This window comes from Rattus norvegicus, chromosome 12 (genome assembly GCF_036323735.1).
Source record: "Rattus norvegicus strain BN/NHsdMcwi chromosome 12, GRCr8, whole genome shotgun sequence".
NCBI classification, from domain to species: Eukaryota; Metazoa; Chordata; class Mammalia; order Rodentia; family Muridae; genus Rattus; species Rattus norvegicus.
In genome coordinates this window covers 24,958,570-24,983,390 of record NC_086030.1, presented here as the reverse complement: position 1 = coordinate 24,983,390, position 24,821 = coordinate 24,958,570, and the positions used below count along the sequence as shown (strand labels likewise).

Sequence of the window (24,821 nt, the reverse complement as noted above, 5' to 3'; positions counted from 1 at the left end):
GGTGGGTGCCGTTGTACTTGGCTCGTGGCTGTCTTTTTATTCATTTCTTTGTTGTATTTTGAGACAAAGTCTACCTCTGTAGCCCTGGCTGTCCTAGAACTCAATCACAGAGATCCACCAGCCTCTGTCTCCTGAGCACTGGGATTAAAGGTGTGCAGCACCATGCCTTTCTTCTTTATCTATTTCTTTGACTTATTTTATGTGCATGCGTGTTTTGTTCCAGTATATGGAGTCACTGATAGTCATAAGGAATGTCACATAGGTTCTGGGAATCGAACCCGTGTCCTCTGTAAGGTCAAGTGCTCTTAACTGTTGAGCCATTGCTCCAGCCCTGTCTTGTAAATTCCGGTTTCCAGCACCAGCCACACCTTGCCTCCTGAGCTATGGCTGTGCTGCCCAGATTGTCTTTGAAACTACTGAACTCAAAGTAATCCTTGGATTTAGCTCCTCCATTTTGTTAACCCATAAAGGGGACCAAAACCTGGGCTTTGAGGACAGACAGAACCCTGAGCTAGCCTGAAACACCTGATCCTCCTGCCTCCACCTCCCAAGTGTTGGGATTACAGTTATATAACATCATACCTGACATCTTTATGTGTGCATGTGTGCATATGTATATATGTATACATATATGTGTATGTATGTATGTATGTAGTATGTATTGTGTGCATGGATGACTATGCCACAGTGATAGCCTGGAGGTCAGTCAGAGACGACTCTCAGGAGTTGGTTCTCGTTCTCTCCTCTCACTGAGGTTCCAGGCATAGAACTCAGATCCTTTCCCTTAGTGGCAAGCACTCTTTACCTCCCTGGCCATCTAACCAGCCCTGGTTTTTCCTCTGTAAGAGGAGTATGTGCTCTTGAGTGCTGAATATCCCTCCAACCTTTGTGGGTTTTCTTTGTCTTTTATTCCTTCCTTCTGATTTGTTTTTGTTAACTTTCTCTTTCCTTCTCTCTTTCTTTCTTTCTTTCTTTCTTTCTTTCTTTCTTTCTTTCTTTCTTTCTTTCTTTCTTCTCTCACTATGTAGATCAAGTTAACCTTGAACTCAGATCTGTCTGCCTGCCTCTTGATTGCTGGGTCAAAGGCATGTGCCACCATGGTCAGGTTTTTGTTCACATATATATCTTAAAACTTATTTGTTTTTATTTTCTGTGTCTGAATGCTTGCCTGCATATGTGTGTGTGTCTGTGCACCATGTTCATGCCTGATGCCCAGAGAGGCTAGAAGAGGACATCAGAGCTCCTGGAACTGGAGTTATATAGACAATTGTGAGCTACTGTGTGGGTGCTGGGAATTGAACCCTGGGCCTCTGCAAGAATAGCCAATGCCTTTAGCTGCTTAGCCATCTCTCTAGACCGTGTTTGGTTTTTGAGATCTCACATATAGCTCAGGCTGACTTCAAATTCTCTTACGTAGCCAGGGGTGACCCTAAACTCCTGTTCCTCCTGCCCCTGCATCCTCAGTGCTGAGATTACAGGTGTGTGTTAGAGATGAGCCCAGGGCCTCATGAACCAACTTATGTACTTCCCCACCCCTAAAAGATGATTTTTATTTTTACAAATCTTCACCCAGAACGAGTCATTGACTTCCCATGGAGTGCCAGCATCTGAGGTGAGAATCTTAGGCTCTTAGGCTCCAGAGTGGGTGGCCACCCTGGCTCCTGCCCCACACAGTGATCTATCTGTCCTTGATTCTTTCATTTCTCTGTGCCTCTGAGGTCATGCGCAGGTATCTATGAATGAATATTCCCAGACCAGATGAATCATTGGGGAACTGAGGCAGGACAAAGTGGAAGAAGTGTAGCCCAGCAAGCTTTAGTGGAAGGCAGACGTGTGCTGAGATGTACAGACGTGTGCTGGTCACGCTGGATCAGTCACTCAGTTGTGCCACTCAGCAGTCACGAGGCCGGGGCCAGACTAGAAGCATTGCCTAAATAAGTAGAGGGTTGCCTGCCTATCATCCCAGCACTTGAGAGGTGGAGGTAGGAGGATCTCTCTGAGTTCAAGGCCAGCCTGGTCTATAGAGTGTGTTCCAGAACAGCCAAGACTACACGGAGAAACCCTCTCTTGGAAAAACCTTGGTTACATAGCAAGTTTGAGTCCAGCTTGGACTACAGAAGACTGCATATTTATGTGTGTGTGTGTGTGTGTGTGCGCGCGCGTGTGTGTGTGTAAATATATGTACATACATATACATGTGCATATATGTATATATGAATATATTGTATATGTGTATATATGTATGTGTATACACATATGAAATACACACATGAATATATATTGCATGTGAATATATAATATTTATATATATACACACAAATGCACATATTGTGTATAAATTATACATATACATGTATACATGTATATGTATATATACATTTTATATACATGTATGTATATACACATATATGTATTTGTATATATTTTTTCTATATTCTACATATGCATTATATATAGTCTTTATATTTTTTAAGAGATTTATTTACTATATATAAGTACACTTGTAGCTGTCTTTAGACACGCCAGAAGAAGGCATCAGATCTCATCACAGATGGTTGTGAGTCACCATGTGGTTGCTGGGATTTGAACTCAGGACCTCTGGAAGAGCAGTCAGTGCCCTTAACCACTGAGCCATCTCTCCAGCCCCCTCTATATTCTCTCTATACATACACATACACACACACACACACACACACACACACACACACACACACACACACACGAAATACACATCATGGAGGGTAGAAGGAAGGCTCTCCACAGGAGGTGAGACAGAAGGGATCTGTGAAGAAGGTAGTCCACCAGAGATCCCAGAGGACGTGGGATGGTGGTGATAAACCTGGGTTCTCCTGGCAGGTGGACACAGTGGCTGCGGAACATCTGACTCGGAAGCGCCCTGGAGCTGAAGCAACAGGGAAAGTTAACATCAAGACGCTGCGCCTGGGTCCTCTCAGCAAAGCCGGCTTCTACCTGGCTTTCCAGGACCAAGGAGCCTGCATGGCCCTGCTCTCCTTGCATCTCTTTTACAAGAAGTGCTCCCGGCTGGTCACGAACTTGACCTACTTCCCCGAGACGGTGCCTCGGGAGCTCGTGGTGCCAGTGGCAGGTAGCTGCGTGGCCAATGCCGTCCCTACGGCCAGCCCCAGCCCCAGCCTCTACTGCCGGGAAGATGGTCAGTGGGCTGAGCAGCAGGTCACGGGCTGCAGCTGCGCGCCAGGGTACGAGGCCGCGGAAGGGAACAAAGTGTGCAGAGGTGAGAACGGAAGTACCCACCCACTGTCTCAGGTGGGGCCAGCGCGCGTGTCTTCCTGCTCTCATCCCTTAGGATTTGGGGCTACCCCCTCTCCCAATTTTATCTTAGTACAGTAGAAAGTAATATTTAGAATTCTGTTAATTCATTGGTAGTAGGCTCTTGACGCCAGAGCACAACAGTCGGAAGTCCATTCTCTTTCACCAAGTGGATCCCGGGGGCCAGACTCTGGGCACCTCTATCCAGCCTTTGAAGTGTCCTACTTTAAGCGATTGTCACTGAGCAGCAGCTGGGATACTTTACTTTATTTGTTGTGAATGTCCTCTCATTTGCTGATGTGAATGGATCTCTGTCCCCCATTTGGTTTGGGTTTTGTTGTTCCATATTCATTATTATCTTTTAAATGCAGGTGCCCGTGATTCAAACTCAGAGCTTTGCATTTGAATTTTCATTTGTTTGTTTTGTTTAGAGATTTGCTTGCTTTGTGTGTATGGTCCTTAGGGGGTGTGGCTTGTGCTGTTGATTCGTTGTCTTCCCCCTCCCCCCTAGCGTGGTCAGAGGTCAGCTCGCAGGCGTTCTAGTCAAGTCACTAGACTTGGTGGCGAGTACTTTTACCCCTTGAACCAGCTTGCCGTCCCGTAAATGACTTCATTTTCACAAATGTCCACCTAAAATTAGCCAGTCGTTACTTTTGGAATGTTGGCAACATCCGTGCGTTTGGACTGGGGTCTGAGGTTTTACATACCATCCTAAACACAGGACTTTGCAAAGTCCATTCTGGGTGATACAGCAAGCTAAAACATTGTCTTTAATGGTGACTTCCGTGCTGCAGAGGTCCTAAGGCCTTCCGTGCATCTCCTGGTATTTTGTTTGTGGTTTTTGTTTTTGTACTGGGATTAGGTCTGGGTTTATAGCACAGGCTGCTTTCCAGCTCGTGGATCCTCCCTCTCAACACAGCCTCCTGAGCTTGTTGCTATGACTGGCTTATCTCTTCTTTGGGTGTTTCTTGTTGTTGGTTTGTTTTTTGTTTTTGTAATTGAAAAGGATTTATTTTTCAAATGATTTGTATATGTGAGGTCATGTGTCCTTGAGACATTGTATCTCCCCTGGGGCTTGAATTGCAGGCTGCTGCTGCCAGCCTTCCAATATAGGTGCTCGGAGCTGAACTCTGGTCCTCTGCAAGAGCAGTGTGCTCTCCTAACCTCTGAGCCACCTCTCCAGCCCTTATTTTTGTTTCTGAGACAGTCTCACTATGTAGCTCAGGCTGACCTTGAACTTGCCTCTGGCTTCCAAGGGCCGTCTGTAATTATAGGATGGGAAAATGTCTGACTTCTACACTCACACAGGCTTTCTTAATGCTTCACACGTCATATGTTAGCTATCTTGCATTTTTTGAAGTAATTCTATATATTTGGCAGCGTGCGTTTAAAATTAATCTGATGGCTGGGAATGTGATAGAGAGCTTGTCTAGGGTACACAGAGTCCTGGGGCTCCATCCTCTCCACCTTGTAAATTGGATATGGTGGTGCACAGCTGTAATCCCAGCACCTGGGAGGCGGACACAGATAAATCACAAGTTCAAGGTTATACCTGGCGATATATGGAATTTGAGGTCAGGATATATCAGATGCTGTCTATAAGTCTATTAATAAAATAGTATGAGAGGGTCTCACCAGACTGCCACGGTCAGGGTTAGGCAGGGTGAGGGATGACCCCCTCTTTTTTTTTTTAAGATTTATTTATTTATTTAATATATATGAGTACACTGTAGCTGTCTTCAGACACACCAGAAGAGGACATCAGACTTCATCATAGATGGTTGTGAGCCACCATGTGGTTGCTGGGATTTGAACTCAGGACCTCTGGGAGAGCAGTCGGAGCTCTTTTTTTTTTTTTTTTTTTAGATTTATTTATTATATATAAGTACGCTGTAGCTGTCTTCAGACACACCAGAAGAGGGCATCAGACTTCATCATAGATGGTTGTGAGCCACCATGTGGTTGCTGGGATTTGAACTCAGGACCTCTGGAAGAGCAGTCAGTGTTCTTAACCGCTGAGTCATCTCTCCAGCCCCTACCCCCTCTTTCCTGGCCAGACTCTCACTCATTCCTGAGCTCTGCATGCAGGTTTTGGTTTTGTTTCAGAGTTGGAAGATTCTTTTTAAAGTTTAAATTTGTTTAAGCTTTATGCGTGTGTGTTGCCTGCATGTATGTGTTTATATCTGTGCCTGAGGTCAGAAGGGGCCACTGGATCCCCTGGAATGATGTTTGTAAGGCACTTCCTGGTCTGGGAACTGAACCCAGGTCCTCTGGAGGAGCCGCCAGTGCTCTTAGGCACTGAGCCATCTTCCTGGTCTTCAGTTCTGTTCTGTGTTTTGATAGACGTCTTTGTTCTCTCCCTCAGCCTGTGGCCAGGGGACCTTCAAGCCCCAAATAGGAGAAGAGCCCTGCCTGCCATGCCCAGCCAACAGCCACTCTAATAACATTGGGTCTCCTGTCTGCCTGTGTCGGATTGGGTATTACCGGGCCCGCTCGGATCCCCGCAGTTCGCCTTGTACCAGTAAGCTTCCATTGTCTAGGGGTGAAGGACATCTGATGCTGCCCTGTGTGTAGCTCATTGGGGAGAGAGTATGGACTCTCTGTTGCTAGTGGTAAAGCCCCATGAAACAAGGGAGGAAGGAATTTATTTTAGCGTAACTCCAGGATGTAGTCCATTGGCACGGGGAAGTCAAGGCAGGAACAGCCAGTCGTATCACACCCAGAGTCAAGAACAGAGAGAAAGGAATGTACCCACGTTTGCTTGATTGTTTGCTTGCTTGTGCTCAGTCTGATTTCTCTCTTCTCACAAAGTTCAGGACCTACTTTGTAGGGAATGGTGCCACCCACAGTGGGCTGGGTCCTCCCATATCACTTACTTATCAAGAGAATCCCGCACATACACACCCATAGGCCAACTTAACATAGACAGTATCTCATCAAGACCTTCTCCAAGTGATTTTAGGTTGTGTCAAGTTGCTGAAGACAGCCCTCATGCTTCCCAGCTTTAACCTTACCTCTAACACTTCAGAAGATTAGTGTGACTGTCCTTTAGGGTTGTCTCCTCCTACACTCTACCTGATTCTCTTTTCCCGCAGCCCCACCCTCTGCTCCAAGAAGCGTAGTTCACCATCTGAATGGCTCCTCCCTGCGCCTGGAGTGGAGTGCCCCCCTTGAGTCTGGAGGCCGAGAGGACCTCACTTATGCTGTACGCTGCCGAGAATGCCGTCCTGGGGGTTCCTGCTTGCCCTGTGGGGGCGACCTGACTTTCGACCCTGGTCCTCGAGACCTGGTTGAGCCCTGGGTGGCAATCCGAGGGCTGCGTCCTGATGTCACCTATACCTTTGAGGTTGCTGCTTTGAATGGTGTGTCTACCTTAGCCACCGGACCACCTCCTTTTGAGCCTGTCAATGTCACCACTGACCGTGAAGGTAAGACTAGGGGACAGATGGGGAAGGTGTTGATGAACTGACTGCCTGCTGAGCATGTGGAAGACCCTAGTTAGAACTCCAGTGCCACATAAATCAACACTTGGGGAGTGGAAGCAGGGAAATCAGGAGTTCAAGGTTATCCTCAGCTAGTACGTGAGACCTATCGGCAGAAAGTAATGATTTTTAAAGGTATAGAGGGGACAATGGGATCAAAGTATATTATGTGTTTATATGGGAATGGCATAGCTAAGCCTTCTGCACAGTTACTGTGCTCTAATAAACTTTAAAAGATGGAGGAAGGGGGATTGGGGATTTAGCTCAGTGGTAGAGCGCTTGCCTAGCAAGCGCAAGGCCCTGGGTTCGGTCCCCAGCTCCGGAAAAAAGAAAAAAGATGGAGAAAGGGGGGCTCAACGTACTTATAATCAAATCATAGTCCCAGTGTTTTGGGAATCAGAGGCAGAAAGTTCCGAAGTTCAAGGCCAGCCGGAGCTACTACTCGAGACTCTGCCTCACAGAGAGAAAGGAGTTACTGACTCTGCCTCTGCTGCCTGTGCTCTGGGATTACAAGTGACTAAGATGTCTGCCCAGCATCTACCTGGGTGCTGGAGGTCCAAATGCCTGTGCATTTGCTTACTGGGCCACGTCCCAGACCCAGACTGGTTCTTGTCCTTTTTCCCCTTTTCGAGACAGCAGCTTGCCATGTAGCTCAGGCTAGCTTCAAACTCAGCGTTCTCTTGTCTCCACCTCCAGCGTGCTCAAAGGGAATTATTTTTTCAAAGATGAATTAATTTATATGTGTATGTGCGCCTGCATGTGTTTATATGAACAATACGTGTGGAGGTGCCCAGGGAGGCCAAAAGAGGGTATTGCCTCCTCTGGAACCGCAGTTACAGGCTGCGGTGAGCTACCGGGTGTTGGTGCTGGGACCAGACCTGGGTCCTCTGCAAGAGCAGTAAGTGCTCTTAACCACGGAGCCATCCCCAGCTCCTTAGGATGGATTAATTCATGGAGGTAGAGCCCTGGAGGAGGAATTAGGAAAGCAAACCCCTAGGGTTTGTGGTCTGGCCCAGTGTTAGAGCGTTTGCCTCACACGTGTAGGGCCCTGACCGCCTCCCCAGCACTGTGGGGATGCGGATAGGGCAAGAATTGGAAACTGTTAATTGCTAGACTTTGCAGCAGGGCGCACTGGGTTTCTCTCTCCTGCAGTGCCTCCCGCGGTGTCTGACATCCGAGTCACTCGGTCCTCACCCAGCAGCTTGATCCTGTCATGGGCTATCCCCAGAGCACCCAGTGGGGCCGTGCTGGACTACGAGGTCAAGTATCACGAGAAGGTAAGACTCTGGCCCAGGCTCTGACCCAGATAGGGGGTCTGGTGGGCATTGAACCAGAGCTGGGATACCAGGTTTTGAAGACATCCGGTGAGCAGTGCAGTTCCAGGCCTAACTCTACAACCACAGGCCAGCCCTTGGGGTTCTCTAAGCCTCAGTGACTGTTATCTATAAAATAGTTATAAAATATATATAAGTAAAGAGGTGTAATAAACAAATATATAAACAATAAATAATGTATAAATATAAAATTTTATTTTAAATAAAGTTAATAAATATATATATATGTATACATAAATAAATATAGTTATATACCAGGCACATTGAACTACTGTGAAGGGTTGTCAGAATGACTCAGTGGTAGAGTCCCTGCCTAGAATCCCCCAGTGAGGGGCCGGGGGCGTGGCTCACTGGTGCAGCACCTGCCTAGAATCCCCCAGTGAGGGGCCGGGGGCGTGGCTCACTGGTGCAGCACCTGCCTAGAATCCCCCAGTGACGGGCTGGGGGCGTGGCTCAGTGGTAGAGCACCTGCCTAGAATCCCCCAGTGAGGGGCTGGGGGCGTGGCTCAGTGGTAGAGCACCTGCCTAGAATCCCCGACTGAGGGGCTGGGCGCGTGGCTCTGTGATGGACTGCTTGCTTGGCGTGGAGATGCTTTAGGTTTGAGTTCCAGCATCCCCAAAGAGAAAAGCTAGCAGGATTAAATGATGCCACGCGGTAGGATGAAGTGGGAGTGAGTGGGGATGGGGGAGGCAGCAGAGAAGGGGGACTATCTTACAGCCGATTCCTTCTTTCTCCTGTACAGGGCGCAGAGGGCCCTAGCAGTGTACGTTTCCTGAAGACATCAGAAAACCGAGCTGAGCTCCGGGGGCTGAAGCAGGGAGCCAGCTACCTGGTCCAGGTCCGTGCACGGTCCGAGGCCGGCTATGGTCCCTTTGGCCAAGAGCATCACAGTCAGACTCAACTGGATGGTGAGTTTGGGGTTTCCAGTGGAGGTGGGGAGGGTTGCCCCACACCAAGGACGACTTTCCTCGGTACTGCAAAGTCACGTGCCTTGCTTTTATCCTTCATTGATAAGCCCTGGCCTGCAGAGACAGCCTAGAGCCTAGAATAGAGAAATTAAATCCATGCTCTGGCTGTGAAGCCTACTGGGTTCTTCATCCTTAGCGGCAGGTGACCTATGAGTTCCTTTTCCCTCCAATAAGATGAGGAAAACCATCTGCCCTCTCTCACAGAGTTCAGAGGCGAAGCACTTTTTGTTTTGTTTGTTTTCCTTCGTTTGGTTTTTCAGAGACAGGGTTTCTCTGTGTAGCCCTTGCTGTTCTTGAACTTGCTCTGTAGATCAGGCTGGCCCGGAAATCACAGATCTGCCTACCTTCTGCCTCTCAATTGCTGGATGGAATTAAAGGATGCGTCAGTGCTGCTTGGCTTAACTCCGTAAATTTTTAAACAGCTCCATGGTTTTTTGAGACAAGTCCTTGCTAAGTAGCCTCGGAGATGTTCTAGAACTTGCAAGGCTGGACTCAAAGTTGTAGCAATCCTCCTGCCTCTGCCTCGCAAGTACTGGGGATTACAGGAGTACCCCACCATACTCGTCCTCTTTCTTTTTTTAATCTTCTCTTTTCTTCCATCCCTTTTCTTTTCCTTATCTTTTATGCTTTTAAAGATTTTATTTTATGTGTGTAAGTGTTTTGCTTGCACATATGTATATATGGAGAGCCCAGGTCCCCTGGAAGAGCCACCAGTGCTCTTAGCTGATGAGTCATCTGTCCAGACCCTCCTTTGGTCATTTAGGGATAGAGTGTCATTGTGTGGCATTTTTTTTTTCTTTTTTCTTTTTTTCAGAGCTGGGGACCGAACCCAGGGCCTTGTGCTTGCTAGGCAAGCGCTCTACCACTGAGCTAAATCCCCAACCCTCAGACTGGGCTTTAACTTGGCAATCCTCCTGCCTCCGCCTCTCAAATGCTGGGGCTACAGACATAGTTATTTTTCTCGGTGCTGATGGACCCTGCGTATGCTATCCCAGCACTCTCCCACTGAACTATATCGTGGCCTTTATTTTTATTTTGAGATAGGGTTTTGCTAACTTGCCTATGCTAAACCAGAACCTTCTATTGTAGCCCAGGCTGGTGTCAAACTGTCTGTCCTCCTGTCTCAGCCTCCTGAATGGGATTATAAGTGTATGTTATCACCTTCAGACTCTCACCCAAATAAGATTTTCTTTGTTAAGGACACCAAAACATGTCATAAAACAAAATCGAAATGTCCTTGGAGGGGAGACGGTTCAGTTAATAAAGTGCTGGTCAGGCAACCATGTGGACTTAAGTTTGGATCCACAGCACACACATAAAAGTCATGTCTGAGTGTCTGATCACCTCCAAATGCGTACACACACACACACACACACACACACACCAACAAACAAAACCTTCCCCCAGCATCACTGACTGCAGCAAAGCTTGGACACTCCATCCATTGTCCTTGGTCTGAGGTCATTAGTCACTCGACTCATACTGGGCTGAGATGGGAGTGGGCTCAGGAGACCGCAGATCATTGCTTGATGGTGGGGTTAGGGAGTCGGGAATTCTCATCTTTACCTGACCTCTTCTCCCCAGAGAGCGAGAGTTGGCGGGAACAGCTGGCCCTGATCGCAGGCACCGCGGTTGTAGGCGTGGTCCTGGTCCTGGTGGTCATTATTATCGCAGTTCTTTGCCTCAGGTAAAGACTCTGACCTGCAAACTCCCATGGGTGGCCACCTGTCCTCACACCCTAGGGCAGTGCTTCTCAACCTGCCCAAGGACGCACCCTTTAACAGTTCCTCCTGTTGTGGTGAGACCCAACCATTCAATTATTTTTGTTGCTTCTTTGTAACTGTAAATCTGCTACTGTCATGAATCGTCATGTAAATATCTGATGTGTAGAATTTCTGATATACGACCCCGGTGAACGGGCCGTTTGGCCCCCTTTATAGTCTCCACCCACAGGTTGAGAACCGCTGTTGTAGAGCAAACCTTCCTGCCTTTCCCACCTGTCAGTTCTCATTTCCAGACCCCGACTCCTTTGTTCTCTGTGGGCATAGAGATGTATGACTCAGTTCACTTTTTGCTTCTTTTCTCATGGCTACAGGAAGCAGAGCAGTGGGAGGGAAGTCGAGTACTCCGATAAACATGGGCAATATCTCATCGGGCACGGTATGTGGGACACAGGCAGGGGGACAGGAACTGTGAGCTAACGGGACACCTTGGTCCGGAGGAATTTACTTCCTGGTTAATGGGCTCCTGTGCAACTCCTCAGGTACCAAGGTCTACATTGATCCCTTTACTTACGAAGACCCTAATGAGGCAGTGAGGGAATTTGCCAAAGAGATTGATGTCTCCTATGTCAAGATTGAAGAGGTAATTGGTGCAGGTAAGAGGAAGAGGTCGGGTGCTTCAGAGGTGGGTCAGTCAGTAGGGCATCTAGTGTACAAACTCAAGGCCATGAGTTCGATCCCCAGACCCATGTGGAAAAGCTGAGGACAGCAGCATGTGCCTGTAATCCCAGCTCTGGGGTGGGGGGAAGGAGGGGACGGTGGGGAAGGCAGAAGGGACACACAGACAGTCTGTGGTGCTCATTGGCCAGCCCATCAGCCTAGCCAAACTGATGAGGTCTGGGTTCAAGGAGAGACCCTTTCTCAATAAATCAGTGGGTTGCTGGGTGTGGTGGCACACATTTTTGATTCCAGCACTCAAGAGGCAGAGGCAGGGTACTCATTTGGTTTGAGGCTAACCTGGTCTACATAGCAAGTTACAGACTGGCCAGGGCTACAGGATGGCTCAGGATAAAGGTGACTGCAGCCAAGGCTGATGACCTGTGAGGGACCCACGTGCTGGGAGGAGAGAAGTAATTACTGAAAATTGTCCTCTGAACGTCATATGTTCGTTCTCCTACACATGTACACATGCATGCATAACCATAAATATAATTACAAAAATAAAAAAAAAGTGAGAGAGGTAGAAGAAAATGCCAGATTTCACTATCACGTTCACGCACACTTGTGCACGCACACACACTCCACACTCTCACACACACACACACACATGTGCACGCACATGCACATACACCACAAATACACCACACTCATACATACACACATGCACACATGCACATACACCACACACACACAAAACACACACAAAAACACACACCACACACACTCACACACACGTGCACAAACATGCACATACAACACACACACACACACACACACACACACACACACACACCACAAAAGTAGAAACCTGGGCGGTGAGAAGAAAACAAATGGGTCAGAGCAGCAGGAAAACTGACCCTCTACCTTGTGACTGAAGGTGAGTTCGGTGAGGTGTGCCGGGGTCGGCTGAAGGCACCAGGGAAAAAGGAGAGCTGTGTGGCCATCAAGACCTTGAAGGGTGGCTACACGGAGCGCCAGAGACGTGAGTTCCTGAGCGAGGCCTCCATCATGGGTCAGTTCGAGCATCCCAACATCATCCGCCTCGAGGGTGTGGTCACTAACAGCGTGCCCGTCATGATCCTCACAGAATTCATGGAGAATGGAGCCCTAGACTCTTTCCTGCGGGTGAGCCACCCCACCCACCTTCACAACCACTGCGTATTCCTGGGAGGTGGGGCCAAGGGGTAAGGAGGCAGGGAGAGCTGGGCTTGGAAAGCAGGATAAAGCAGAAATCATGCCTGCAGTCCTAGCACTGGAGTTGCTGAGGCAGGAAACTTGTGAGTTTACATCAGCCTGGGATACAAAGTCAGTTCTAGGCCAGCTTAGACTGTATTGCATAGTAAGACTCTACCTCTAGAAAAAAGAGCTAAGTAGTTTAGGACATGAAATAAATTCGAACCAGATCTTGAACAGGGACTGAATTATTTGATTGACTTACTTTTGAACATAACTGGAGATTCAAACCAGGGTCTCATATAGGCTCCACAAACTGTTGCAGGGCCTAGGGATGTGGCTCAGTGGTAGAGCCCCTGCCTAGAATCCCCCAGTGAGGGGCTGGGGGCGTGGCTCAGTGGTAGAGCCCCTGCCTAGAATCCCCCAGTGAGGGGCTGGGGGCGTGGCTCAGTGGTAGAGCCCCTGCCTAGAATCCCCCAGTGAGAGGCTGGGGGCGTGGCTCAGTGGTAGAGCCCCTGCCTAGAATCCCCCAGGGAGGGGCTGGGGGCGTGGCTCAGTGGTAGAGCCCCTGCCTAGAATCCCCCAGGGAGGGGCTGGGGGCGTGGCTCAGTGGTAGAGCCCCTGCCTAGAATCTCCCAGAGAGGGGCTGGGGGCATGGCTCAGTGGTAGAGCCCCTACTTAGAATCCCCCAGTGAGGGGCTGGGGGCGTGGCTCAGTGGTAGAGCACTTATTGAGGTTTTTAGGTTCAGTTGTCATCATTGAAAAAAATGCAGATTTTGGATGCAGCCCCCTTGTTTTTCCCTCCAGAGCCCAGGGGATGGGTCCCCTGCATCCCGAGTTAAACCCAGATGGGCTCCATTGAGTTTTGTTATTCTGGTTGGTTAACTGTGAGGGCAAAATGAAAACATATCAAGGTCGGGCACCAGACCTCCTCTTTGTCACAGTGTTCCTCCGTGTTGTCCTGTTCTCTCTGTGTTCACACACAGTTGATCTGAGGCCTTTTCCCCATTGACAGGCAGCTCGGAGTACACTCACTCCTAACTGGCCCAACTCTGCCTATCAAATCTAAGGACTTCGGTAGAATAAAAATGTTAGCTGAAGCCATTGGCTATGGCTTATGTGTATAATCCCAGAACTTAGGAAGCTGAGGCAGGAGGATTGCCACAACTTTGGGCTGGCTTGGGCCACATATTGAGACCCTGTCTAAATAATTAGATGTGCTGATTAGAAGCAGAACACAGCAGTAAGCGCCTGTAAGCTGAGGCAGGAGAATGAACATTCCAATGCCAGCCTGGGCCATGGAGTAAATACCGAGTTAACCAGCCAGAGATATATAAAGCATAAATACATATATATATGTTTATATTATATATATTTATATATGTATATATTTATGCATATATACATATATGTGTGTGTATATATGTACACATACACATATATATGTATATATATCATCTCTCTATAATATGGGAGTGGTGAACATACATCTTTAAAATGAAAGAAAACAGGTAGCATGGTTGATTCATGGCTGTATCTCCAGCAGTTGGAAGATGGATGTAGGAGGGTTGCCGTACATCCTGGGCCATCCAGGGCTGTAAGCAAAAACTTGGTCGCAAAAGCAAAAACCACAATATGAGGTGTGATGAGAAAATGTGCTACGGTGTTGCTATAGCCGGGAACCTTTAGGCAGACCCATCGGGCTGCCTGAGAGAACCGCGTTGCCTTGTGGGTGAGCCTGGAGATGGTGCATGAGTGATGGCTGTGGTGAAGGGAGAGACGAGGGTACCCACCGGCCATTCATCCTGAACAAGCCTCTCTCTCGTCTCCTCTCCAGCTGAACGACGGGCAGTTCACAGTCATTCAGCTGGTGGGCATGCTGAGAGGCATTGCCTCAGGCATGCGGTACCTGGCCGAAATGAGCTATGTCCATCGAGACCTGGCCGCTCGGAACATCCTGGTCAACAGTAACCTGGTCTGCAAGGTGTCCGACTTTGGCCTCTCCAGATTCCTGGAGGAGAACTCCTCTGATCCCACCTACACAAGTTCCCTGGTGAGCCTGGGGCCAGGGGTACCAGCTAAGCATTCACATGGAGAGGTGGGTTGGTTGGAGAAACCATGGGGAGAAGCATTGACAGCTTTGCTCCCCGGGGGAGAATGCAGGTTCGGGCCAAAGGAAAACCAGCATCCGATGTGAGGAAACAGCTGCGGAGGTGGGAGACTGGAGGCCAGAGAGACAGGAGACCAGTTGGGAGAAGTGGCAGTTGGGATGACACCTGTCATCCTTTCCGAGCAAAGGAGGTTGAGCCTGGGCTATCTGGGTGGATCCTAGGTAGAAAGACAAGCAAACCAGACAGGGTGCTGTGCACCTGTAATCCAACCACAGAGGAGGTGGAGGCTGGAGGATCAGAGATGCTCGTCTTTGGCTATGTAGGGAGGAGCTAGGGAGCTGGAGGCATGCGTGGGTGCCACGTGACTCTATTTCTACAGAACATCACAAAACAAGATGAGAGAGGGACGGCCGTGGGGGCTGGAAGTTGAGGAATGAAGAGTTGGCGATGGGTGGGGGGGAGGAGCAGGGGGACCGTCTTTGTTTCTTTTCCTATGGCTGCGATAGAATACTCTGACAAAGGTAACCTGAGATAGTTTTATTTTGAACTCACAGTACTAGGGACAGCCCATCACGGTGACAAAGCTGAGGCAGCAGGAACTGGAAGCAGGTGGTCGCATCGCACCACAGTCACGAAATAGAACAAATAGTGAATGCGTATGGCCAGCGCGCTCTGTCATCTTGATTCAGTGCAGGGGCCCAAGCCGGGGAATGATTGGCACTGTCTGCTTTAGAATTTAACCCAGTTAGGATAATCCCTCTCAGGCACCAGGCTCGTCCTGAAGAGTCTAGGTTCTGTCAAGTTGACGACCCTCTCCCTCCTGGATGCTGTCCCGGGTCCTGCTGCTGCCTGTGTTCACCTTTTCCACCTTCTTCCACAGGGAGGAAAGATTCCCATCCGATGGACCGCCCCTGAGGCCATTGCCTTCAGGAAATTCACGTCTGCCAGTGATGCCTGGAGCTATGGGATCGTCATGTGGGAGGTCATGTCTTTCGGGGAACGGCCATACTGGGACATGAGCAACCAGGACGTAAGTGTTCCATGGTCAAGCCAAGATTTCCTGGACATAGTCTCTCCTGGATACGGGAGTGGGGGATAGGTTTCCCAGACTCTTCCTCATCCGTGTGTGGGCACACGGATGTTTGCATCCAAGAGTTGGCTGCAGGGACTATGGGGCAGCTGACTCCGCGAGTACACATCTTGCCACGTGAGGATGAGGATCAGTCATATCTGGGGAACTTGATTGGCCCACCAGCATAGTCAGTCAGTCAACTCCAGGTTTAGTGAGAGACAAGGTGGGGGGCTGAGAAGCTGGCCCTGTAGGTGAGGTGTTTGTAAGGCAAGCAGGAGGCCTGGAATTCAGGTCCCCAGCCCTCACTCAAACCCATGAGGGAGGTGGGGGAGCTTGTCTGTAATTCCAGCACTGGGACGCTAGAGACAGAAGATCTGGATCAAGCTAGACTAAGAATCAATAAGCTCTGGGTTCAAGAGAGAGACCCTGCCTCAATATATAGGATAGAGAATGACTGATAATGACAACAGACACACATATACACATACACACTCACATACTCATACACTCACACACTCACACAAGTTCACACACACATAAACAGACACACACACTCACACACACACATACACACATATATACACGTGCACACACTCACACACCTGCTCACACACTCACACATAGGCACACACACAGGCATATACACACTCACACATGCACACTCACACACATACACTCACACACCTGCTCACACACTCAAACATAGGCACACACACACACAGGCACATACACACTCACATATGCACACTCACACATACACTCACACACCTGCTCTCACACACACACAGGCACACACACACAGGCACATACATACTCACATATGCACACTCACACACCTGCTCACACACTCAAACACAGGCACACACACACACAGGCACATACACACTCACATATGCACACTCACACATACACTCACACACCTGCTCTCACACACACACAGGCACACACACAGGCACATACATACTCACACATGTACACTCACACACCTGCTCACACACTCACACACGTGCACACACACATACACACACAGGCACACATACACACACTCACACATGGACACACACCCACAGGCACACACACATACTTACACATGCACACTCACACACACATACACAGACACACACATATGTGAGCACACACACAGGCACCTACACACATTGCATATGCAAGCAAAGGAAAGTGAAGAACTAGAAGTTAACTCCGGACAACTTGAGTTCAGTTTCCAGAACCAACACAGTGGAAGGAAAGAACTGATTCCTTCAAACAGTCTTCTGACCTCTACACATGTGCTACTGTGTGTGTGTGTGCAATCCCCCCTTACACTAGTACATACATACATGCAATTTGACCTCCACATGCACATCCACACGTGAACACACAGAGTTGGATGTAGTAGTGTTGGATTTGGGTATGGGTGGAGGGCAGGGTTGGGAGGTTACACGCTAGACTGGAGCTCAAGAGGTGCAGGGCTGGGTGGGGAAGCGTTGCCAGCCAAGGCAGTTTGCATCCTCCTGGGACCCAGGGATCTAGGCTTTACGGTGCCCATGGTTCTTTTGGTGAATGGTTCTCTCAAGCCAGCTTCACCCCGTCCTCCCTGTCGTTGTAGGTGATCAATGCTATTGAACAGGACTACCGGCTGCCCCCTCCCCCAGATTGCCCCACCTCCCTCCACCAGCTCATGCTGGACTGTTGGCAGAAGGACCGGAATGCCCGGCCCCGATTCCCCCAGGTGGTCAGCGCTCTGGACAAGATGATCCGGAATCCCGCTAGCCTCAAAATCGTGGCCAGGGAGAATGGCGGGTGAGGATCCCAGAGAACAACCCAAAAACCCTTCTAAGTGGCCTTGGAGTCCATCCCTTTGACTGTATAGGGATTGGAGCCCTCTGATGTGATAGCTGTCTGACTTTAGCATTTCTCTCCATCTTTATCTTCCCCACCTCTCAGGGCCTCACATCCACTCCTGGACCAACGGCAGCCTCACTACTCTGCTTTTGGTTCTGTGGGCGAGTGGCTTCGAGCCATCAAGATGGGAAGATACGAGGAAAGTTTTGCAGCGGCTGGATTCGGCTCCTTTGAGGTGGTCAGCCAGATCTCTGCCGAGTAAGTGGAAAGCGCCACAGTGGGGGCCCAGAACGCAGATGGTGCCTGGGAACATCGGGTATAGGAGGCTGAGTCAGACCCTCACGTTCAGTAGAGACCTCTGAGCTCAATGTCAAGGGTAGTTGGTTATACTGATGGCCCAGCTCTGCCCAGAGCTGCCCACCAAACAAACCATGACTGAGGCCGAGCCCCTGGATCCTCCCGGAACAGCAGTGGCTGGCTAGTGTTCACTCCAGAGCCTCCTCGAGCCTGGGTCATCTCCTTTCCCGTTTCCAGCCTGTCTCTGTCTTTGTGCTTCTAGCTACATTCCTAACGCAGCTCTCAGGGTAACGTGTCAACGCTGGCTCTCTTTCCCCACCATAAAAGGAGAGGATGGGGCTAAGATTTGGAAATCCCTTCCCAGCTTCGATGATAAATGGTTTTATGATTCTATCAGCTCCCAAATAACTGTTCTCGTGCCTGTCTGTACTTGGAGTGCCTCCTTCCTCCCTTCTCTGGTTCTCTCCCGAGGCCTTTGCTTACCCCAGCTTTGGACCTGGGGGAAAGGGACAGACTTACGTCAGGAGGAGGTGGCTGAGGTAGTTTACCACCGTGTTTGCTCCCAGCCCCTGACAGACTAAGGCAGGAGGAGGTTTCAACTGAGGCTCGTGTGGGCTACATGTTAATACTTTATCTCAAATAACCAGTTAAGATAATATGTAAAATTAAAAATAAAACAAAACTCCAGAAGACATCTGGCCAGGCAGGTCCCCTGATCCTTTTTTTTTTTTTTTTTTTTTAATTTTATTTATTTTATGTGAGTACACTGTCGCTGTCTTCAGACACACCAGAAGAGGGCATCAGATCTCATTACAGATGGTTGTGAGCCACCATGTGGTTGCTGGGATTTGAACTCAGGACCTCTAGGAAGAGCAGTCAGTGCTCTTAACCACTGAGCCATCTCTCCAGCCCCCCTGGTCCCTTCTTAACATCTTCATTGAATCCTTTAAGCCCTAGTTCTTTACCCGTGTGGCCCCTTTCTGTATTTCCTTCCCCTCCAAGGCAGTCTCTGCTGCAGCCTCTTCCCCCTAAAATCTTTTGGACGACTTTCCTTTTCCTTCCTCTCCTAAGGCTGCTCAGTAAAGGTTTGGTGATTACTCTTGAGGTCCTCCTCCTGTGGACTTCCTGATTGGCTGGTCCCTGGACTCATTCAGCCTTCTATTTTTCCACAGGGACCTTCTCCGAATTGGAGTCACTCTGGCAGGACACCAGAAGAAAATCTTAGCCAGTGTGCAGCATATGAAGTCCCAAGCTAAGCCAGGAGCCCCCGGTGGGACAGGAGGACCAACCCAGCAGTTCTGACCTCCAAGGGCTCACCACCCCAGAGCTGAGGGGGGCAGAGTTGGGTGGGGACTCACAAGATGAGCCCCTCCCCCTCATCACAGCTTCCCATTGGATTGCACTTTGAACAGAAGGGGTAGGAGCTGTTAATCCTGGAGACCCAGCCTTGAGGAAACTGTGCCATATGGGATGGGAAGAATCACACGGGTGCCCTCCAGGCGGGAAACCCCAAACTCAACAGTGAGTCTTTCCTTCAAGACTGGGCAAAGAACATCCCTACGTCTCTAATCTCCCATCTTCCCAGAGGGCTCTCTCCTCAAGCGTCTTCCACCTCAACGGGCATGTCCCTGCAGACCAAAGAGAAAAGGTGACCAGCCTGCCAACTTGGGAGTGGAAAATGCCGTCCCAGAAGGCAGGACGGGGCTGTCAGGACTCGGTGATGTAATCATTGGATTCTGATGTCCCAACTTGCTGTCACCACCAAAGGCAATCATTTTCCCTTGTAAATGCTCCTTCCCTCATCTGCCTTCATATTGAAGGTTCTGGAGTTTTACTATTTTTTATTTTGTTATTTTTTTTCCTCCTTCTCTTCCCTCCCCACCCCCCTTGTCCAGATTTTGTGCGTTGAAGGGTACCTGGTTCGACTATCTCCTGTTGGGAACAAGGACCCGTTGATATGTTCTAGAACAGTGCCTTTGAAATGCCATAGCCTCAGACAGTTAGTTCCTTCCTCCTTCCCTCCCCCTAAGTGCCCCCAAGCTGTGTTGTGAGTGGAGGGAAGGGGGGGTGATGTTGTAAAAGGGGCAGGAGGGTGGTGGCGGTCAACAGGAGGCAGACACCGGTGCTTGGAAGGGGGTTCTTAAATTATATTTAAAAAGAAACTTTTTTTTTTTGTATAAATAAAAGAAAACGGGATCTGTCTCAGTACCGAGGGTGATTGGGAGCTGGGGAGACCAGAATTCTGAGAATAGGGGACCCCTAGGGGGTCAGGTCTAGTGGTGGGATTATGGTGTGGGGAGGTGCTGGGTGTTGGTTCCCAGCCCTAGGTGTTTTGTCTGGGTTGGTGGGAGGTGAGTCACTGGCAGCTGGTTCTAACTGCTCCAGCTGCCCCTGCCAAGAGCCTCAGGCACCTCCGGGGTGGGGCTGCCACCTCCTGCCCCTCCTCTCTCTTCCTTAGCTCTGGCAGGGGGTTGTGTGAGGGAACCCAAGCTTGTAGCCCATAGTCCTGTCCTAGAACTACTTTAAAAGGATGGGGGTGAGGGCGCACAGGTGACAGTGGGGGTCCAGTTAGGTGTCCACAGACTTGGGCCAGATGTACGTAGATAGGGTTAGTTTAGCGGTAATGGGAGAGCCAGCATTGGCTATGGGGGAAGAGGAAGATGGGGAGTGGCTGAAGGGGCCCTCACATGTATGTGCATATGCCAGGGAGCTGGCAGGACAATTCCCCCATTCAAGATGCTGTCCAGGCAGGTTTGCCTGGCCTCCTGGGAAGGGGAGAGGGAGCCGCTCCACTGTGTCTGCTCCTAACTTCTCCCTCCCAGACAGGAAGAGGAGGATGGGGTCCGTCCCCGTTCCGGCCTCTCCACTCCCCACTGTAGTGTTTTCTCAGCCCCCTCTGCTCCTGGGTATGCCTTGCAGATGGGAAACCTGCAAGGGCAGGTCAGGACGAGGGCTAGCCTGATTGAGTGCAGCCTTTTCACTGCAGTGCTGTTAAAGTGGAGCGGTATAGAACCTCACAGCACAGTGGTCCGAAGGCAGTGTTCCTGTCTACCATTTCCCTGCATGTGTGTGCGTGCATGGGTGTGTGTGTGTTGGGAGAGGTATGTCCATGTGAACATAGGTTCCCACAGATGCTAGAAGAGTATATTCTTGATCTGCCTGGAGCTGGAGTTTTAGGCTGTCGTGAGCTGTCTGACATGGGTGTTGGGAAGATAACTCTGGTCTTCTGTAAGCAGCAAGTACCACAGAGCCATCTCCAGTTCCTCGTGCATGAACGCGCGTGCACATGCATAGAGTGAGACAGAGACTCTGCAAGTTCTCTCATTGCCCTGCAGCTGGCCAGGTGGGCTAGCATTCTTCTCTCCCTCCACAGTTCTAGAATGGTAAGCCCACACCACCACTCCCATTGGCCCCTCTTCCACTACAAACAGAGCCCTGATCCTAGAGCTTGCTTGCTGACTGAACTAGCCTCCAGAACCCTCTACCCCTTCCTGTATTTTGCAAACCAGGGCTTGCTATTTAACCCCGGACAGGCTGGAACTCACTATCCTCCTGCCTCAGCCTCTGGAATGCTGGGATTGTGGCATGAATCACACTAAGTCCTTTGTCTCCTTTCCCTGGGTGACATTTAATATCTCTGGAGGGTGGGAGGGGCTCACTGCTACCAGGAAGGGGAGTGTCCCAGGGGACACTAATCCAGCCAACTGCCTTTCACTGCCAAACAGACATCCTGGCTAGATAGCGTGACCTTCGGGGAGGGCTGCTACAGGGAAGAAAGGAAGATTAAGGCCAGGCAGGAGGCTAACCTGCAGAGGGCACTGTCCCTTCCTGTGTAAGGGGATTTACGCTGTCCTAGTGAGTGAAACCAGGCCCATGCAGGGCAGGCCCCACTCCTGTCCTGGGCCCTTTCCTGTACTCATAGTGGGCTTGGCTGGCTTCGGGAAAGGTCTCCGAAGGTATGGTTGTCACACAGACAGATTAATAATATCTCCCTGGGGGCTGGGGATTTAGCTCAGTGGTAGAGCGCTTACCTAGGAAGCGCAAGGCCCTGGGTTCAGTCCCCAGCTCCGAAAAAAAGAACCAAAAAATAATAATAATAATAATAATATCTCCCTGGGCGTGTGTGTGTCCTCCCTGACTACACACTCAGGCCAAGTCTCTCTCTTTCTTTAAAGACTTATTTATTTTATGTATATGAGCGCACTGTAGCTGTCTTCAGAACACACCAGAAGAGGTCATCGAATCCCATTACAGATGGTTGTGAGCCACCATGTGGTTGCTGGGAATCGAACTCAGGACCTCTGGAAGAGCAGTCGGTGCCCTTCACCACTGAGCCATCTCTCCAGCCCAAGTCTGTTTCTTGAGGTCCTTACAGTCTAATGCATGCCTGGTTGTCTTCATTACAGCCTCGATTTTCCCCTTCATTACCCCAAGTAAGGACTAACCCAGGAGACACAAACTCTCAGAGTGCAAATTACACAGCTTGGCCTCCTTTGGTTGAAGCAGTGGTTACTCCTACCTGGTTGTGAGAATGGCCCCCGGAGCCTGTAACTCCACCCACAGTTCCCATAGTAACCTCCTGAAGGGCTCCTTAGAGACACTGGGGAAGGAAGAGTGAGGGATGCCCTTGCTTCCCTCTAGTAGAAGAACTCATAGGCTAAGTCCATTCAGCTTAGTGAGTGCCAGGCCAGGTTTATATAGCAAGCTTGAGACCACCTTAAAAAATAACTTAGCTCCCTAAACGTGGCAGTGATGGCTCAGCAGGCCAAAGACCTGAGCTTGGTCCCGAAGCCCCGCATAGTAAAAGGAGAACTTGTCTTCTGACAACAGGAAAAAGGAAAGTTCTCCAAAGCTATGCTTGTCACACAGATTAATAATATCTCCCTGGGCATGTGTCCTCCTTGACTCAACACAGGCCTCTGTGTCTGTCTCTCTGTCTCTCTCTTTAAAGTTTATTTATTTTATGTGTATGTGTGAACATTAGTAAAAATAAAAAATCCCACCAGGGTACTGGAGAGATGGCTCTGGTGGTAAAGTGCTTGTCGCATAAATGAGGACCTGAGGCTTATTCCCAGAACCCATGTAAGTGGCCCCGCTATTATGATGCATACACTAACGATTGTGGAGGACAGATGGGTGGATCCATGGAAACCAGCTGGCCAGCTAGCCTAACTCCATGTCAAAGTCTAGTGAGAGACTTTCTCAAAGAAAGGTGGAAGGAGTCTGAGGAGTGGCAGCAGAGGCTGTCCTCTGAGCACGACGTCACAAATGTGCACAGTGAAGGGAAGCTCCTGGAGTCCCAGGAAGTAAACAATGCAAACCGACAGAACGCACTGGGTCGCTCCTTCCCAAGTTTATATGAACAGCATGGACTGCCGAAAGCACTCTCAGACAGGCAGAGCTGCCCGGAAGAGACACCCTTCAACCCGTCAAGCTGCCTGCAGGCTGTGCAGTGAGCACCAGGGCTCCGCTTTCGGAAGCCATCACAGCTACCTTTGGGTCATTTCTTTTTTTTTTTTTTTCTTTTTCTTTTTTCTTTTTTTTCGGAGCTGGGGACTGAACCCAGGGCCTTGCGCTCTCTAGGCAAGCGCTCTTCCACTGAGCTAAATCCCCAACCCCCCTTTGGGTCATTTCTGCTGCCGTGAGTTGCCGCTCACTATATCCTGCAATGATCCCAGCAGGTTCATTCGCTCACCACTCTGGACTGCAGGGGGCGGTCACTACTCTGGTTCATCATTGGTTCCCTGTCTGGGGGGGAGCATATGTCCCTGACTTTGTAGGGATGGTGTCACGCCTGGACACGCTTGTACACACATGAACACGTATATGTACATGCACATACATGTGTATTTTAAATGGGTAAAGGAGATGCACTACAGGAGCTGGAGAAGTGGCTCCGTTGGGGGAGTGTCTGCCTAGCATGCACAGAACCCCAGGTTCTGCCCCTAGTGTTAGTTAACGGGGTGTAGAGATGTATACTTGTAATTTCAACAGGCAGAGACAGGAGGATCAGGAGGTCAGAGTCATTCTCAGCAATGTAATAACTTGTCTTAAAAAAAAAAAAAGATGGGCACAGGAAGTCTTTTCTCCTGCTCATTCTTCCTTCCAGAACCTTCCCTCCCTGCCTCTTCTGCCTTCCATTGCTGGTGCCCTACCAGAGCTGAACAGGCTCTGACTGTAGCTTTCGTGACTGGTGACATTCTCCTTCCTGAGACCTGAGGTTCTGTCCCCCGGGACATTCCCTGCACAGCACTCGACCTTCAGGGATCCACACACACCTGTCTCCCTTTCCCATTTCTCTTCAGCTCTCAGACTCGCTGCCTCCACCACAATCAGGGAGACACTCCTACTAAAAACATTAAGCCTGGGCCTGTCTTGGTGGAGAAGGTGCTCGCTGTGAAGCCTCGTGTCCTGAGTTCAATCCCCATGTCCCGCAAAGTAAAGGAAGTGACTCCCACAAGTTGTCTTCTCACCTCCAGACATGCAAGTGGCAGGCACGTGCCCATCCCCCCACAATAACAATCCTAAAACAAAAGCTATTTAAAAAAATAAAATATTTTTCTCTGTTTGAGGACAACTCAGAACTCGGTGGCTTTGAAGGTAGGCTCTGGAACATCTGAGGAGAAAGCAAGAACACCCACGTTGCAGGAGGACTCAGTTCTTGGCTAGGACTCACATAGCCCCAGGTCTGGTTCTCACCTGTGTCCTCCAGCCTAAGTATACTTCGTCTCAACAGTTTCTCCCTAGAGGAAGTGAGGAACAGATGGGGAGCACGGCTTCTGTGTGCATTAGGCCCCACCCATCAACTATCC

At 49.6% G+C, this 24,821-nt stretch overlaps 2 protein-coding genes across 7 annotated transcripts in view; one reads left to right on the top strand and one right to left on the bottom strand.

Moving 5' to 3' along the window:
• Ephb4 (EPH receptor B4) overlaps positions 1 to 20,217 on the top strand; it is a 25,300-nt gene extending 5,083 nt beyond the window's left edge. Inside the window, exons 4-17 of one of the 2 annotated variants that reach the window (NM_001427586.1) lie at positions 2,857 to 3,253; positions 5,654 to 5,809; positions 6,384 to 6,716; positions 7,923 to 8,047; positions 8,848 to 9,013; positions 10,658 to 10,760; positions 11,169 to 11,233; positions 11,337 to 11,450; positions 12,392 to 12,639; positions 14,525 to 14,740; positions 15,679 to 15,828; positions 17,477 to 17,670; positions 17,815 to 17,970; positions 19,182 to 20,217. In NM_001427586.1, the coding sequence (NP_001414515.1) occupies positions 2,857 to 3,253; positions 5,654 to 5,809; positions 6,384 to 6,716; positions 7,923 to 8,047; positions 8,848 to 9,013; positions 10,658 to 10,760; positions 11,169 to 11,233; positions 11,337 to 11,450; positions 12,392 to 12,639; positions 14,525 to 14,740; positions 15,679 to 15,828; positions 17,477 to 17,670; positions 17,815 to 17,970; positions 19,182 to 19,311 (2,553 nt within the window). In that variant the 3' untranslated portion in view covers positions 19,312 to 20,217. Of the gene's footprint in view, positions 1 to 2,856; positions 3,254 to 5,653; positions 5,810 to 6,383; positions 6,717 to 7,895; positions 8,048 to 8,847; positions 9,014 to 10,657; positions 10,761 to 11,168; positions 11,234 to 11,336; positions 11,451 to 12,391; positions 12,640 to 14,524; positions 14,741 to 15,678; positions 15,829 to 17,476; positions 17,671 to 17,814; positions 17,971 to 19,181 lie in introns of both variants that reach the window. The other variant, XM_003751157.6, reaches the window with a different exon arrangement.
• Zan (zonadhesin) overlaps positions 19,554 to 24,821 on the bottom strand; it is a 112,040-nt gene continuing 106,772 nt past the window's right edge. For 3 of the 5 annotated variants that reach the window (XM_039090053.2, XM_039090052.2, XM_063271283.1), the window contains one exon: positions 19,554 to 24,752. In XM_039090053.2, the coding sequence (XP_038945981.1) occupies positions 24,479 to 24,752 (274 nt within the window). In that variant the 3' untranslated portion in view covers positions 19,554 to 24,478. 5 annotated transcript variants of the gene reach the window in all.